Here is an 18,697-nt window from a genome sequence, read left to right as displayed (position 1 = left end):
AGAAAGGGGAACCTTCTTACACTGTTGGTGGGAATGCAAGCTGGAGCAGCCACTTTGGAAAACAATGTAGAGATTCCTTAAGAAATTAAAAATAGAGCTTCCCTATGACCCAGCAATTGCACTACTGGGTATTTACCCTAAAGACACAGATGCAGTGAAAAGAATGGCCATATGTACCCCAATGTTCATAGCAACAATGGCCACAATTACCAAACTGTGGAAAGAGCCAAGATGCCCTTCAACACACGAATGGATAAAGAGGATATGGTTCACAATTACAATGGATTATTATGCCTCCATCAGAAAGGATGAATACCCAACTTTTGTATCAACATGGATGGGACTGAAGATTATTATTCTGAGTGAAGTCAGTCAAGCAGGGAGAGTCAATTATCATAGGGTTTAACTTACTTGTGGAGCATAAGGAATAACACAGAGGACATTAGAAGAAAAGGGAAAGTGAATTGGGGTAAATTGGAGGGGGAGATGGAAGACGAGAGACTGGACTCTTGAGAAACAGAGGGTTTTGGAAGGGGGGCGTCGGGGGATGGGTGAGCCTGGTGGTGGGTATTAAGAAGGGTAGATGTAGTGCATTGAGCACTGGGTGTAGTGCATGAACAATGAAATCTTGGAACACTGAAAAAATTAAATTAAAAAAAAAAAACTACGTAAACATTAGAGCAAAAAAAAGTTAAAGGTCCCTAACAAATAAGCATACTTTATTTAAGGAAGGAAACTGGTATAGAACATTAAAATTAACCAGTACAATTCATTAGGTGTCCACCGAAAGCTCTTTCTTGTCTAACAAAGTTTTAAGGGGATAATCTGTCATTTCATTAAGCAAAATGTATTTGCCTTAGCACATAAATTTCTGTGAAAATGCTTTTGTTTAAAGTTGACAGAATGGTCCACTTTATATTTCAAATAATTTCTAAGAGGGGCATGGTAAGAATTATACCAGATGTTACTCAAAATGAACAAGTCTGACAAAAGAAAACCCAACCTCTTTAGTTAATGCCCATTACAATTTTTAAAAAGAGAAGTAATGCTGATTCTTTGTAATATTATGGCTAACAAGTTCCTGTATTAACACAAGAACTGGAGGACTAGCCTAGAAATCTGGAATTCCTGTATTCTCTAATAAGAAGGAATTATCCACTATAAAATTAAAAAAAAAAAAAAACAGTAAATGGGGTTTCAGGAGTTTTATAAAGTATTTATCAGCCCCCACCAAAAGCCACAACATACCAGTAATTTTACCAACAGAGGAGCTGGTATTCTAAACTCTATAAATAGGCCACAGAAATCAGTTGTATAGAACAGACACAGAAATAATCTCAAAATCAGGTAAACAAACAACGGCTATTACCACTTATGACATTTTATTGGCATATGACAATTTACAAGGGTCCCTGTTGCAATATACATCACACTGAGTAAGAATCGTTTAGCCATCTACATTCATTTGTATTGGGTAATATTTTTACTCAAATTGTAATTTAATTCCCAACACTTGATTTTAACTGTGACAAAAGGGAACAAATAATTCCTTAAAGTTGGATGCAGTTAGAAAAACATTTTTTGCTATTTTATATTAAAATTCCTAGGATGTTGAAAGGTATACACACCTAAGTAAGGACTGAGTCATGGCCTTCTTAAACAGCTTTCTTAATCCTTTCTGGAAATATCCTTTGGTTCACTTTTATTTTCCTTCTCTAGGCAAAAGGAAGTCTGTTAATGCAGGTATCAAAGTTATTATTTTCTGCCATTTGTTAACAAAATTCCTTACCAAGAGGAACCATTCAGCTTTATAATATGTTGTGAAGTGTGGAGTTAAACTGTGGCTTAAAAAACACAACACAGGCTTTCATATGCTTGGCTCTGAAAAAGATGTAACATCCACAATGGCATCCTATTGCAGAGTTCTATCACCCTTCCTACTAAATTCTAGTATAATCTTTTCCTCAATGTTGTTTAACAGAATAAAAGTAACCAAATCATGTTTCTTTCTGGGTTAAAGCAATGCATTTGCATTTAAGATATAACTTGCTGTTAGGATTTAAGGAGCTTTATTCCCACACCCTATTAAATAGTTTCTCAGCAAATTCCCATTCTTCTATTGTCTTAAGTGGAAAAACAAAACTGCACATTTATAGTCATGCACAGAGATTCAGTATCTAACCAAATAATAACTGTTAAAATAAAAGCTAAACTTATTTGTATAAAATAAAATGGCTGTGAAAATTCTCCTGTGTTGAAGATTAAATCCATGTTGCTTTAGCATGTAATTAAGTAGTATTCTGACTAGGAGAAATTAGCTGTGTCCTGATTAATGCAATACGAACTTGCTCTGGAAGTATTTCCTCTGCTCTGTAACAATTTCAGAAAAGACAAAATAGGAGAAATCATGCAATACTAAAGATCCCACGGCCATATACATCACATATGTTGAGTTTTGTTTTCATATTTTTCCCTCTTAGTTATTAGCAAATGCCCCTGGCCACAATCAAGGTGCTTGGAGCACTGCAAATCAAGTGAGGATGAAAGATTCATGTACTTAAGATCTTTGAAAGTTCACACTAACAGAATAAGCATTACCTTCTTTTAATGCAAACGTGTGCAACTCATTTGGTTGCTGAATTAACAAATGAAATTTGACTAATTTTATATATGCTCATAGAGCAAGACAAACTTAATACTGAAATTTACTATTTCGGATTTTCATCTTAAGAACTATCAGCCTAAACAAAGGTAATTTACATCTGAAAGAATATCTACCTGAAGAATAGAACCCTTGGGAAGAAAAAGAAAAAGCCATTTTATAAATTGCAACTGAAATAGGGGAAAAAGTAAAACCAAGTTAGACCAATACTGCAACAAACTTCCTGCCAAAATTTTTTATTGAAAAACAAGTTACTTAAAATACTACTAATGAACAATGTTTTGTTTACCTATTTTTCCTTACGGTTAGACTACAAACTAATGTTTCAGCTGTCCAGAAGCTCAAATAAATATGAAAGATATGAAATCAGGTACACCTTTCTAATGTATCAAGTTATTCTGCAGGATAATCCTCTTCCATACCAAGACCAGGATTACAGGTTATGTTCTGTTTTCTTTAAAGTAATACATTTGGTAGGAATGGATTTTTTTATTTGTATTATTATAGACCAGTTCCTCTCTCAAAAGGATTAGCTGATATCTAAGACCATGACTCAAACTTTCAAATAAGAATAGAAAGAGAACATTGAATTTTGAGCCCAAAAAGTGAAGGATCAGTTTTTATAGGCCATTGCTTGCTTTCAGTTAAAAAAACAAAAAACAAAAAACAAAAAAACAAAACCCCTCATACTTGTGTATCTTTTAATAGCTTGTACTTTTTAGCTATTGGTAAAGCTTTTTATTCCTCTTAAACATTTGCTGACATGTTAAACTACCTTAGTTTACCAAAGCAAAAACCTTTTCTGTGGTACACCTCAAAAATTAGTCACCCTACAATGTAGTGCGTTTGAATTAAGGAGAATGTTAAACAGATGTATATAGTTAAAATATTTAGTGTGGTCTATATAAACTTCTGTTCAGGAATTTGTATGTAGAGCTAACGTTTACTTCAGAATAAACATTAACAAACAGGGAAGGAAGAGAATCAGAACTTTCACAGAGCTGTACTTGACCATATCTTATAGACAAAGCGAATTACAATGCATGTAACAAAAACAGTAAAAGTATTTTTTAAAAGTTGATAGTTACAAATATGGTACGTTAACAATTTTCTACTTTATTTCAGTACAATTTTCAACATACAGTCTACTATTTTTCAAGATATTTGAAGACTTAAAACAAAATTTCTATTGACTACTTGCAAACAGTAAAATTTAAGTAAAATGCTTACATTCTTATTTGAAAACAAAAATCAGGTAAAAAAATGGTGGGTGCAAGTTCTGCTCTCTGTTGCAATCTCACTTCAGATTTATTACTCCTAAAAAACAGAGAGAGAAAGAGAGAAAAAAAAATTACCACCAAAAATATGGAGTGAAAATGATCCATAATAATCACTGTCCCTAAAAATGAAATAGTTAACAAACTGGCCCACCAACCCACACTGAAGAAAATGTGTCAGAATCACTAACAAGTTGAAATTTTCTACCTTTTCTTCTTTGCGTCTGTCCTTCTTTTCTTCGTTATTTTCCATGGTCTCTTCTTCATCTTCAACAATTCCGTCCCCTTGGTATTTGTCATGAGTCCATTTTGGACTGCTACCTGATTTTTTGAAGTTAAAGCGCCCTCTGCCACGTTGAAAAGTACCACGACCTCTTCCTCTTTTGGCCCAATAATCCACACCATCATCTCTGTCATCATGCTACAGAGAGGTTAAAAAAATTATCACTAAAATCTCTTAAAGGGAAAATGATTATATGCCCACAATCATAGTCATGGTATAAATATTCTGAAGACTAGGGTATGTAAGATTTGTAATGTTCTAAAACACATTAAAACAAAGCCAGTAACACTGACGTTTTCAGCAAAAATGTTTTCCATTGTGAAAACAAATAATTACATCTTACTGCTTTATAACCCAAGCTTTGAGAGCTGTCCAACTTTTTGGAAGATTTCAACTGCTAAATTACTGCCAATTTCCAAAGTTTTGACTTTTTTTTTGTTCTCCATTATTTCAATGTAACTCCACTGACTAATATACTGCATGTAATTGAGTTAAAATAACCAATCGTTTCCCCAAAAATTACCAGTCATAAAGACATTAAAAAGTCATAAAAATATCATTACAAAACTATAAAATTTGTTAAGTGGTATAAATTATACCTTACATATAGGAACAGATCTTAAAATCCTACTGAGATTTAAAACTCAATGTATCTTACACATCTATCTTCTAAGCTAGAGAATTTCACATGCCTAATCATGACCGGATGGTCCCTAGTGTAATAGCTCAACTTATTTCTTCTTAACCAACATGAGGTACTATAGCTTTTTATTACTTTTAGTTAGTTATTATCGTAACCTTAATTTTTCATTAACTATATCCAAATACAGATATTCCTCAAATTACAAACTGTTCCATTAATTAAAACAATCTGCAAACTTGAAAAGCACTTTACTTTGTGGATCAATAGATGAGTATTACATCCCAAAATACAAAACAAAAAACCAAGGTTCTCCTATAATGTAATTAAACTGTCTACCTCAAACTCTCAAGTTTATCACCTACAGAAAAAAAATGGAAAATAAAGCAAAATAATGCCCCTTAATGACACAACGGGTATAATGCAAACAATGTTGCATAACCAATGGAATACCCAACCAGCTGTCAAGTCACTAAAACTTTTCTTATTAAGTATTATGTGATATGAGCACCTTTTCCAAAACACAACGTGCTTTTGTGCATATTCATGTAATACCAATCACCCTTCTGGCACGAACTGCAAAGCTCAGTTACACAAGTAACACACCATACAAAAGAACAGTTACCAATTTCCAATAACCTATCTTTACCAAACTGATGAAAAGTGACTAGCAAGAGGTGTGTGGGACTCCATAAAAAATCAATTTAGGAACTATCGAAAAGTGTAGATTTCAGAGTATCAGAAAGTTTAATAGAAACCTGAAATAAAGTATTTTAAGATACTCTGCCACTCAAAATCATACCCACACAACCACATAATTTCAGGCTCCCTTCTGATATTAGCACAAACTCTAAAGTTTATGTTTGCTTCTGGTGTTTACACAGTATTCTATGCATTTGTGGGAAGAAGCAAACAGGTTCTGGAGTCAGAGGCATAGGTGTAAATGTTTCTAAACAGAGGCTGTGTGACTTCCTCATTTTAAAAATGGGAGACAGCTGTGAAGGAACATAGTATTAATCTATAGAGTGCCAAGCCCAGTGTGTGACAAGCAAGCACTCAAACAGTGGTGATAATAAGGAGCACTTTCCATGTATTTACTCATCTAATCCTCAAAGAACCCTACAAAATACTGTTACTAATCCTGCTTTAGATATAAAGAAACTGAGGTAGAAAAACTGAGTTACTTGTCCAAGACCACAAAATTGGTTCTTTCCACTACTCCTTAGGTCCATCACCCAGAGAATACATTTCCCAGGTATCCTGATGGCAGTAAATGATTACCATAAGGCTATTAATAGTTATAGAAATAGAAAAAGCAGAGGCATAGCCGAACACTAGAGTTAAACTAGCCATTACCTTTAAAGAACCAATGATCTGACACCATATAAAGAAAACAGCAGCTAGATCACACTGTACTTTTTCAGAGGGTATCCTGACAGCTAAGTGACATTTTTATGCTAAGCATACGAACTCTTAATCCTCATATTCTAACTTCCAAGATTTTAGCCCCACAATTTTTAAAAATTACTTCACATGATTAGGGTCAGAGAAGTGAGATACTTACAATACACAAAACACATAAAGGAGGCCATATTAGAACAAGACTTTCTGGGGGCGCCTGGGTGGCTCCATCCCCCAAGGATCTGACTCTTGATTTTTGCTCAGGTCATGATCTCAGGAGTCCTGAGATGGAGCTCTCAATATGGCTCTGCGCTCAGCAAATTTGGTCAAGATTCTCTCTCCCACTCCCTCTGCCCTTGCCTGCTCCACGTGCCCACCCTCTCTCAAGTAAATAATCTTAAAAAGAACAAGACTTTCTGAATCCTCTTCCCCACCAGGGATTTTTCTCTTCCTCAGAAGACAACATCAACACTGAGAACCTATCCACTTCAGTACTTTCTCACTTGCTCCAACTCTTCACATACTCACCCCTCTACAGAATTTCAGGTTCTAAGATAGATTATCTTTCCTGGAGTACTTATTATTAGAAATATTACCATATCTTTGCATAAATCCAAAATCAGAGATGAAAAGTTCAAGAAAAGAATGCAACAAATGTTACTATTACTCAATACTGGAGAACGAGTGATCAGGTGCTTTCAGAATCTGGTTCTTGGGCCCAGGGCATGGGTTTAAATCCAGACCCCTGTTCTACTAGGCATGTAACTTTGGTCAAGTGACTTTGGTCAACCTCTATACCCCACTGTTTTTCATCTTGTAAAAGTGGAATAAAGGACACATCTCAAAATGATTTTTTATAAGCATGAAATAAGTTTATACATGTAAGACACTTAGGCACCTACCTAGCATAGTACATATGCTCAATACATGTTACACTGTTATTATTACTACTAACTATTAACGTTTCATGAACACCAAAAGTTTCATGTATGTCAATTATTCTGAAAGAACCTAAGGGAACATCTGCAGGTTTTCAACTTCATCTCTTCTGAATATTTTTGTTTATATTTCTACTTTTAGTAGTAGCAATCTATAAAATATCTCTGCAAAAGCAAAATCTTTTAAATTTAAATATCCATGTAAAAAACTAGAGCTGTCATTTCAATGATTCATTAATTAAGAACCAAAATAATTACCTATGGGAATAGATTTATAAGAAAAAATATATTAACATTTTAATTTTACTTCTTGTGAACATCAGTCTCTGACAAAATGCATGTTTTATATAGAAATGAAGGTTTTTAAATATAGCCCAGAATAGCAACATATAAAATGTTACTGCTACTTGTAAGCTGCTAAATTCTTTAAAAAATCAGTAAAATTGCCACCTAAATGCCAAACTAAAATATGTCCCAATTTAAGATAGAAATTACAACACCAGATTCTGAAAGAATGCCATAGAAAAATGAAGGTCTGGCCTAAATTAAGTATTTGTAACACATTCAAAAGTATTAAATAATTACCATCTACTTGTTCACCTCTCACTTCCCTTTTAACTTTCTGACCTTTAATTTGGTCTCCTCTGGCTTTTTTTTTTTTCCCCCCAAATGAACAATGTGGCAATTTTACTATCACTCCTCACCCCACTTTTTGACAGGGTGGCCTATTAATCTCTTTCGACTGGGTGATCTGGCTTTGTGTCCTTCTAGACTTTTTTCTCTCCAGAGATCCGCCTTACCAACAACCCATTGCACAACTGCACTTAATTTCTCCCCGGCACTTCAAGAACAGAACTTAATTATCTCCTCAAATTGCGTTCTTTCCTCTGTATCCCCCATCTCAGAGATCCCTTCATCTCACTATCAACACCCAACTACATACAGGGTCCCTAAGTCCTCCTAAATGTTACCTAACTTTTCTAGTATCTAACCCCTTAGCTCCGACAATCAATAACTCTCAGATCTGTCTGTACAACCATGGTTTTTTTTCTAAACTCTGGTTAAAACCCAAATTTATCAAGATATTATGGCCTTCCACAACTTGGCTCCTGCTTTTTCTTAATTTTACCAAACTTAAACCAACCATCTAGCCATAGAGTTCTATCCCAAGATGTTTCACTCCTGCAATCTGCAGTATATCTGCCTATCTTTCAGGCTCAAGATTCAAGCCCAGTTCCTCTAAGGCGGCTCTCCAAATCACTCTCTCCTTTGAAATAATCCTCCATTTCCTGCTTTGGAGGAAAACCACATGTATTTAGAACATTTGTTTCTAAACCTGTTTAAGCCAAGAACTAAAATCATGATTTGTTTTTGCATTCATAGTACCTAGCATAAACAGCAGTCTGTGAATATATAAATTCTTAAATCAAAAAGAAGATCAATCTTTTAAACTTTCCTATAACTGAGTAACATGTCTTTCCCTGTCCACATGGTCAACTCACCCAATTCAAACAAGCTTAAATTTCCTCCTCCTTAGAGGAGCACATATTGAGTAAACTTTACGCATAATACACTTTAAAATTTTTTTCAGACCTTGGTCATTAAAGTACCCAAGAGAGTCAAATAGTAATTAATGTGATTGCCATTCTTCAAACAATATAGATCTAATTCAGCATATAGCTCTCTCCTCTCACTTAGCAGATAAGTTATGGGTATTCAGGTGTATTCATAAAAAGCCAAATAAAAAAGACATGATTCAATAAATCTATTATTTTACTCCTTGCTTCTGCAAAACAACTAATCTTCGGAACCAGTCTCTAAAACATGACTTCTCTGAAAAGGTATAATAAAAAGTTAAGTATTTCTGATAATAGTTTTTGTATTTTCTAAAGTGTCTATAATCATGGACCCTTTTCTCCCACGTCAAATTGCAGAAAATTCCCATCATTACCTAGAAACTCTCTCAGGATCCACATCCTCTAGTTCCATCTCTTAGAAAACTACCTCAGAAAGCATTATATCACAAAGAAGCACCACATTAGTGTAGATAGCAACTTTTCCAATGTAATTTTCCCTCTTCCTTTTCTTCCAATGGAAGTAAACAGCCTCCCTGAGATCCTTAATTATGTGTACTGTGAAAGAATTCTCTTTGTCTTTCATTTAAATAGGCAGCTGTGATGGTGAAAGGTAAATCTTAATGAGAAGTTTCTGTAACTGTCATTGTCTTATAGACAGACATGAAATATATGTTAATGTTCTTCTCTGAATGTGGCTATCAAATCAGGTACATTTTAAAATTTACCCTGATCAGCCTATAGGTGCTATCAATGAAGTATAAACAGGACCAAAGGGACCCACATTTTCAAAACTTCAAATCATCTGGGTAATGAATTTTTAAAAAGGTTTCCTGCATTATGGTGAAAACTTCTCACAGCAGTGGATACCTGTACTCAAATGTATTCACCCAGTATGCTTTGAAAATTAATGCAAACCAAATAAACACAGATTTCTAACACCCACCAAGAAGTACTTCTTGCTCTTTGGGGTATATTCTGGATCCCATTCCTCTTCCTTCGGTCTCTTTTGAAAAGTAGTATTTGAGTTGTTTGGACCAGTATTTGTCCCAGCAAAAACTCCTCTGGCTCTTCCTCTGCCTCTAATTCGAAACTGATTAACATTAACAAAATTGTTTAGTAATGCAATCAAAAGGTATTTAGTTACATGCAAACTCTAATTTTACTGCAGTAACAAAAAACATATTCCCTAAGTTCCTTCCTAAATTTCAATCTCATAGCCACTGAGGATAAAAAGGGTGGCTATTTGATATTTGATATTATAGGCAAAAAATTCTGCCTACTGAAAGTTGAAAAGGTTAAGAAGAAATGCAGTCAATCTAAGTATTAGCATACTGACTGCACTTTCATGGCCTGAACTAATATTTTTAAATAATAAAGTTGGTTCTTTTCACCTTTACTAGCCGAAAGAGTTGTCTATTTCTTTGAATTTCAATCATAGGAGTCCCAAGTGTTCAACTACACCTATCACCATATAAGCAAAGCTCTTCTCTTTCCTAAATGATCTAATTAATGAACCCTACTAATAATTGACTGGATACTTGCTTACAGCAGGAATCTGAATATAGAAATTGAAGAGTCAAGAAGATGCACTACTATGAAGTCATTAAATAATTACAACAAATTTATGCAAATATGGGGATAATGTGTATGCTATGTAGAATAAAAAGAAAAATTATATGATTTCTATGATTATACACATATAAGCAAGGACTAGAAGGCAAAACAGGCAAAATAAAAATAGTTGTAAATACAGAGACTAGGGTTTTTTTTAATGCTTTAAGGTATCTTTTCAAAAACTAAGTAATTAAAGAACTGGATCTCAATCAATAACTTTACTTGACTCTTGGGTCTTTATGCACTATGCAAAGATACTGACCCCAAAGTTTAAAAATCTAGTTTGCATATATAAATTTTTTTAGAATTAGACAAAAACACTTATTTTTTTACTCTGTATACAAAGAAAGCATCATCCCAGCTCCAGCCCCTCCTTCCAACCATTAAATGGCGTATCTTGAAGATAAATCAAATACCACTTCACTTTCCAAGACTAATTCTGACTGTAGGAGTAATGACTCACAACATCTAAATCACGTTATTTTTAACTTTCCTTATGCATAGTGCTTATTAAGTAAAGTCCTACCAACAATCAAAGGTATTTCTACTACTTACAAAGGTTCCTCGTGGTCTGCTAACTCCTCCAAAGCCAGAGTATTCCTTCAGTTCATGGTGAGTTTTAAATTCTTCTTCTCTTTCCTTCTTACTCTCCTTTTCTTCTCGAGAACTGGGAGAAGAAGGTGATGCTGAGGATGATGAAGATCGAGAATGATCTTGCTCTCTACTTTTATGTTTACTGCAAAATAAACAAAGAAAACAAAAAAATATGTGCTACTTTAAAAAAGATGAAGACCCTGCTGAATCTTATAATAAAAGGGATATTTTTCAAGTCAAAAAAAAAGAAAAAAACTATCCCCTATTAAAATTATTGCATAACTAAAATGATTGGGTGTTAAACTTTGACACAGTCTGTTTCCATTCTCCTTCAGTTATTTTTTTACATAACTACTGAAAAACATGCTATAGCCTGCCAGTTAAAAACTAGCAGTCTGGAAACTTCAAGAATAAGGTTCAGTTCTTCAATATTTTTAACTTTTTTGTTGTTGTTATTTTAAGGAAAGGAAAAGAAGAGTAGGAGAAAGTTAAGAATGTTCTTAAGGCCAAGTTTCAAAATGACTGCAGTTTGTACACCCTGGGTGAGAACAGTTGGTATGGTTTGGGCCGTAACTCCATTATAGAAAAAAAAGCATATGACATACAAATACCAGTCATAAATTTAAAAAAAACACGAGTAAAATCCACCATTTACCTAATGAATAGCAAGAAAACGATTATCTATGATACTGAGTATTCCTACTATTTGACTCTATGATGATCAATTTTGTATGGTTCTAATGCAACACCCGAAAAGGTCATACCTGAGGTAACTCTTACCACTGCTAACAGTATCCATGGAAACATTACTTTGAAAGATAAATACACATTGCTATTTCATAAAAACTAGTCCTTCCTCCCCCCCATCTCTCCCATGTTAAACCACTAGATTATCAGTTTAAAATTCTTGTACTCTGGGTGTTATGAGTTGAAAAAGTGCGGAATCAAGCATAACGAACCAAAGTTCTTACACAAACTGTTTCTAGAAATGCACTGCATTGAAGTCCAACCTCCTGATGTAGCCTGGATAATAGGACACATTAATTTGTCATTTTTTTTTTCAGTGTTAGCTTGCTATTCCAAAGTTTTTGTCCTCATCCACCATAAGCCGTGTAAAAGACAAATACATTTTTGCTGTAAAACAAATAATTTTAATTGTTTAAATTTAAACATTCGATTACACAGTCAAAATTGAAAGCAATTAAGCTGACAATTATTAAAGGCTAATTAGAAGCTAAAACCTAACTCACACAGTTTTAACAATTACCTGTCATCTTTGTAAGATTTGTATTCCTTGTAATCTTTTGGAGTTTTTTCCTGCTTTCTTGATCCACTGGATTCCCTGGAGCCCTTGGAATCCCCCCGTTCTTTACTTCTTTCTTTTCTCCGACGATCAATGTCATGCCGAAGATCAGCAGAATCACACCTTAATTTTTTATCTCCCTACAAAAGATAAATGTAAAATACAGATTTCAGGACAGATATAAGAAAAAATATATATATAATAGCCAAATTTTATGCCAGCTTCTAAACTGGCATTTTAGTGTCAGAGAAGAGTGGACCATGAAATACTACTTCCACACTTAGTTTTAGTTTTTGCTAAAAAATATGCTTGGTTGTTTTGACCAGACATTTGTATACACAGTGAAACACAACTAGAGAAGTTATGAAAAGCTAATTATCTTGACAGTGTAGTAGGTTTTTGTTCAAAGCAATCCATAATAAACTCTGTACAGTAGAATGACGTAATTATCTTTCCACTCAGCACATCCTCATTGTCATCACTCATCCTTTTCAAAGGGTTTTTTTTTCAAAAAGCTGAACAATGACAGAGGTTATACTCGATCTGTAGTTGTGGGATAGCTTTCTACCTATAAAGTTAAGGGATCCTAAAGTAATGGTTCTCGTTATTTAAGCCTCATTGTCATCAAGCTCTTCCCAATAAGTTGACCAACCCAATAAAAACCACTTCAAAAGGAAGAATTGTGTAATTTCCATAACATGCAAGTGGAGTATGATTAATAAAACCAAGTAAGCTTCAGTACAGAAACAAAGCCAGAAAGAGAATATTCCCAATCCTGTACTCAGTATCTTGGGCCAATATACTGCCCTTTCTCAATTCAGGTATTGCAACGGACATTAGTTTAACTGGGTCACAATTCACCTCCTTCTTGTTCCATTGCTTTTTCAAATACTATATAATTTAGGAAGATGGAAAGAGGCATCTAGGAATGAAGAAAAATTATACATCAGTAAGATGCTAAGCAATGTGGACATCCTTGCTAGTATTCAACAATATGAAGTACTTATTCTGGGAAATCTAGCTACGATATTCATAAGCATTCATAAGACTGAAAGTATATCTCTAAATGGTATCAACTACTCACCTATTTGCTCCCTGGGTAACAAAGAAAGTCTAATCAAGAGCAAAAACCTTCCTTTTTCACTTAGGTATTACCAAGTCCACAAGTAACAAGATAATTTAAGTAAAACTACTTTATAAACTCCAAAACTATATATATTAATTAACACATATTAATTATCCATTCAGGTCAGAAAATGGAAGATAAAAAGCAATGTCATATCCTAGTCCATCCATAAGTCATCACTATATTCTCTCCTCCAGATGAAAATCTGGTGAACAATGAGGAAAGAAACAAGATACTCACTCTGTCAAGAGCACCAGGATAGACTAAATTGTTGGCAAAACAAAACCAACACTGAACCCAAGATATTGAAAGTAAAAGCCAAGATTAGTATTCACCTGTCAAAATCTGTTTTTCCAAAACCAGTATGCCCCATACATAGAGACCACTTTCTTTTAAGCTCTAAATTTCATATCTAGTTAAGTCAACAGGATACCCTATTAAAATATCCGTATTATACAACTATTAATAACAGCTTCTGGAAATCAAAGTGCCAATGTTTTCATAATACCACAACTATTTAGGTCTGCAAAACATGTGGTCTCCTTTTTCTGAATAGAAAACCAAATGTCCAAGGGGCTAATTATCTTCCAAGTATCATAAAAATAATACTTGGCTACAGCCAAAACTGAAACCAAGCAGCATTTCCAAGTCCCCTAAGCTTTTCATTACAATGGACAGTTGTTCCTTTTCTACTTGTCCCTACATTTCTACTAGACCCATATGGCCTGCCATATGGACTAGCCTACCTAGAAAACACCAATTTCAAATCAACAGAATGTATCAGAATCCCCTTAAAAAAAGTCATTCTATTCCAAAGACCTCCCTCCCCCAACATTCACAGGTCCTTCTCTCAAGTTTAAAAACATTCTTCCCCAACCCACAAAAATTCCAAGTGAGTTTTCATTCCAAATTCATTTGTAAATCAGTTCTTAGAAAGCTCATTTCTTAGTCCAGATCAAAAATGCCCAGAAGCATGGGGATTACTTCTTGTTCTTGCTGTGAAAAACCTAGAAATATTAATTTAGGCATATATAAATCAAGGAATATTTATTCTGGCTCATTTAACCCCAAAACTTTATAGAAAAACCCTACTATAATTTCTATCTTTGCTTTTATAATTTTTTCTACTGCTTGATTCTTTACCCTTTGCTTAGAACGAATTTCTCCTTTCAAATATTATCATTTTTAAAAATTACTTTTGGTTTTACTTAGATACATAGTATACTGTCAGCTTAATCTCTTTTAGGAAAAACACTACATACACTACCATAAATGTATTTACTTACAAGTTAAAAATAGATGACCTCTGCAAACAAATTTTGTCTACACAAACTACACTTAATATATAATATCATTAACTAAGTTGAAAACATTAACATTAAAAAAAATGTCCACTCCAAACATACCTTTTGATTTTCTTCTTTAAAAACTCTCTCTTCCCCTGCTAAACGAGTGTGCTTCCTCAGGGCACTTGGAGAGATGTCAATTCTCCTTAATGTAAAATAAAGTCTGTTTGTAATCACATTAACTTTATGGTTCAAAAAATTCCTCAGAACTGTCCATTTTAATAAAGGAAATAACTAGACAGTTATTCCTCTCCCAAATGAACTTTCACATTGTAAGGTTATTAATCTAATTCCAAATAAACAATTAAGAAATAAAAACTATATCCATTAAAAATAAATTAAAAATACTTCAGGTATTTTTACATATAAAAAATCTAACCTTTTAAAACAAAGTTAATCATAAAAAACTCGTGTTTTAATTAAGTTGACTGTTACCATCCTAAATGTCAACCATTATAAAATTATACCTCCAGATCCTCAACGAACACAGGCATAGGGTTATTTGTTCCTAAATATCTCCAATATTTTTACATAATCAGTGGATCTTTAGTTTTATGTTGAGCCTTTCCTTGCCTTTTTTAAACTAGTGTCCATTTCAACTTCTCAGAGCTTCTTCAACAGTCACCACCAAAACCCTACCTACTATGACTAAGCACTAGATATTTTATAACCAATACTGTCACCACCACTCTGCAAAAGAGGCACTGTTGTCCTTATTTGGTAGATGGAAAAAACATATGTTCAGAGATTAACTAACCTGTTCATCACAACACAGTTATAAACCATGCTGTGAACATAACTGCCTGACTTTTAACATTCATGCTCTTATGAAAAACAGTTCTGTTACCAAGCATTTTTATTTTACAAACTTACTGGTAGTAAATTAAATAAAGGGCTACTCTAGGTATCCAACTTCCTCCTCCCAAAAATGTGGTATCTACTGAAATCCTTACTGGGAAGTGCTTAAGAGTACTTTAAGTTCTAAGAGCCTGTTTAAACCAAGTGAACTGAAAATTAAATAGAAATAGTAAATTACAAACTTTTCAAGCCTGGAAATACACTTATTCAAGGTGTGAATCAGAAACAAAAATAAAGTTCATTTTATATCATGATGACAGCACAGTTCCATTACGATCCTGTTTAAACACTGTCTATCAAAACATTTTTATATGCCCCTTCAACAGTGCACATACCTGTGTATCTCAGGGCTCTTTTGCCTGGTACTATGTTCTTCGGTGGCTTTCTGATACGAGGTGAACCTCTCGTTTAGGGTCACTGCAGCTGATTTGAAGTATTGCTCTGTTGATTTAGGAGAAATACTGCCCAATTAGTTATCTTTACTTCAAGAGAGATTTTCATTTGTGACAGAAGGGCATTTGGCAGGTGAAAAGAAAATAAAAATACTCAAGAAACCTAGCAGAAGAGAATCAAGTGTTACAAAGAGCTCCTACTCTGTCCCTTTTAACTTTTTGTACCTCAAAAGGTCACCGATACAACGCCCCTCAGAGGGCACTGTCAGTACTACATATAATCCAAGAACAATAAACAGATTAAACTGAGAATCTCTAACTCAATTTCAGTAATGCACTACTACTTCCTCAAACAGAACAAAAAGGAACAGTAAGTGAATGTCCTTATACCTTGCCAATATGAACCAATGAAGTTACTTCAAGTAATCATTTGCAGAAAACAAAAATACTGAAATAACTACACAGTTGATTTTAGTATACTAATAAAATTATTTCATCAAGAACTATGTTGACAACAAAAAAACAGATTTAAGGAAAAACTGAATAGTACCATTTCAATTCAAAAAATATTCTTCAAATCAATTAACACATTACTCCAAAAATCTGGCATCTTGGCACACCTGACAGCATATCTGCTATTGTTCCCTTGTCCTTCTTTAAAATTTTAAAATTAGTAATATCAATACTAGCTTTTAAACCATTCAAGATACGCTGTAAATGTAAAATAGAAAGACGTATAAAGTCATGAAATGTTACATTACGAAGCAAGCTATCTGCTTAACAGGTCAACATACATCTGTGTCAACTTACCGCCCAATATCCAGCACATGTCTCATAACCAATCATTAAAACTTGAAACGGCCACTACAAGGGTAGTGCCTCAATCATAATTCCATGAAACCCAGGAATTTGAGCTAGCAACTCAGTTTTTATGCCATTTTTGCCAGGAAGACAGAAGATTCAACTTTGCCTGTATCTTTCAACAGCTATTTTACTTTGAAACATGGATTTTGCCATTTCAAAACATATTCCAGGACCTAGTTACAATGAAAAAGAAAACATCACTGGGCATTTTCAGCTCTGAATTAAGAAAGAGCTGTTCAGATCGGTTGCACAATACCAATAATGAAACATAACTACAGTTCTTTAAAAAAAAAACAAAAAACAAAAAAACAAAAAACAAAAAGAAAATGAAAAAGAAAAAATTTTATCAAAACCTGATCTCAAAATTCAGCAATAAATTGTAAAATGTGGAGACAGGTCAAAAAAAGGTAAAAAAAGAAAAAATGTAAATGTTTCATATTTGATGTACCACAATAATATGGTCATAAACTGGCTCACAAACCTAGTCATAGCCAAATAACAAAACTCTTGTTACCATGTTTAAATAACAGTCAAAAAGAAATTCATTTACTATTCACCATTTTGAAACATCAACTGCATAAAGAATTTGCTAGCGACAAGTTTCAGCTATTACAATGAGTTGTTCTCATATGAAAAGACAAAACTTTTTTTAAAAAATGGCTTTAGACCAACAACCATGTAGCTTCCTGGGTAAGAACCTATTTCATAGTAAGTTGCCTTTTAAACACAGAAAGAAAATAACAAAAACAAAACAACCTAATTGCCCAAAAAGTCATACCCTAAAACCTTTGAAAATTACTAGTACCTTTGAATTACATACTGGTGAAAATTGAGCATCATTATTTTAACTGAAATGTAACACCCTTATCACCCTCAGGACTTAAAGAAATATAACTATCATCCTAATTAGTAACTACTCATAAAATCACTACTCTTCTAACACATTTTTAAATTTCTTAAATTTTTTTCCCTTAAAAAATTCCAATAAATTCTTTTCCAGTTTACCGTTTAAAAAAGCTAAGTATTACAACAAATTAAGTAACAAAAATATAGGTAGAAAATCAATACTGCTTTTCTGCTGGTTTCAGGTTTCTTTAAAAATTGAAAAGAAATTCTTAATAATATTCAGTAACAATATGGCCTCACTTTATTATAAAATCTATGCAAGTGTGCATTATAAATCCTATGCATGCAATGAAAAATCATCTGTAAGCATTCTGCCCTTCAAGTACAATGACACATTTCAAAGACTTCCCCTTAAATATTTATCAGTTTTATCATGATACAGATTTTTAGAGTGTGTTTCAACTCTATCTGGTATTTCAGTCACTTTTTATTAAACATTTCCAAGGGTCTTAATGCTAGAAAGACTGATCACTCTTTCATGAAACTATTTTTCCCCAATTTCTAATGCTATCTACGTAAACCTGCTAGCCCCAGAGTACATTAATTAAAGCCTAACTCTTCATTTTAATTTGCAAGAAATATTTAATTCACAATAGTAAACATACCTTTAACATGATGAACCAAGGACACAATGTGTTGAATAAAAGACTCTGAAGTGCTTTTGCTGGCCTGTGGCAACTTAATGTGGTCAAAGATGGATCGGAATTCTTGTTCTTTCTTGACAGAATGGACAAGTGTACTAGCAAGTAGCCTGTCTTTAGTCAAGGAAGCAGGTCTGGAGCAAATCGGTAACACACACACACACATAACAAACAAAATATACCATTGGTTTGAATACGAAATGGGATTATGTTCACAAAATAAGATAATTAGAATATTAACTAAATCATCACAGATTATTTTCTGGTTATCAATG

The 18,697-nt window shown here is 33.6% G+C and overlaps 1 protein-coding gene across 5 annotated transcripts in view; it reads right to left on the bottom strand.

Annotated features, from left to right (window-relative positions):
* Window positions 1-1,363: 1,363 nt before the first annotated feature.
* Window positions 1,364-18,697, bottom strand: part of BCLAF1 (BCL2 associated transcription factor 1) — a 29,402-nt gene continuing 12,068 nt past the window's right edge. For 2 of the 5 annotated variants that reach the window (XM_080805463.1, XM_080805465.1), the window contains exons 6-13: window positions 18,387-18,556; window positions 15,955-16,060; window positions 14,822-14,906; window positions 12,254-12,429; window positions 10,948-11,128; window positions 9,722-9,868; window positions 4,148-4,360; window positions 1,364-3,979 (exon numbers count right to left, since the gene is read on the bottom strand). In XM_080805463.1, coding sequence (XP_080661589.1) covers window positions 3,974-3,979; window positions 4,148-4,360; window positions 9,722-9,868; window positions 10,948-11,128; window positions 12,254-12,429; window positions 14,822-14,906; window positions 15,955-16,060; window positions 18,387-18,556 — 1,084 coding nt within the window. In that variant the 3' untranslated portion in view covers window positions 1,364-3,973. Of the gene's footprint in view, window positions 3,980-4,147; window positions 4,361-9,721; window positions 9,869-10,947; window positions 11,129-11,957; window positions 12,121-12,253; window positions 12,430-14,821; window positions 14,907-15,954; window positions 16,061-18,386; window positions 18,557-18,697 lie in introns of all 5 variants that reach the window. The other 3 variants (XM_080805464.1, XM_080805466.1, XR_013966954.1) reach the window with 2 other exon arrangements.

This window comes from Martes martes (assembly GCF_963455335.1).
Source record: "Martes martes genome assembly, chromosome: 6".
NCBI classification, from domain to species: Eukaryota; Metazoa; Chordata; class Mammalia; order Carnivora; family Mustelidae; genus Martes; species Martes martes.
This window is presented reverse-complemented; position numbering and strand designations above follow the sequence as displayed.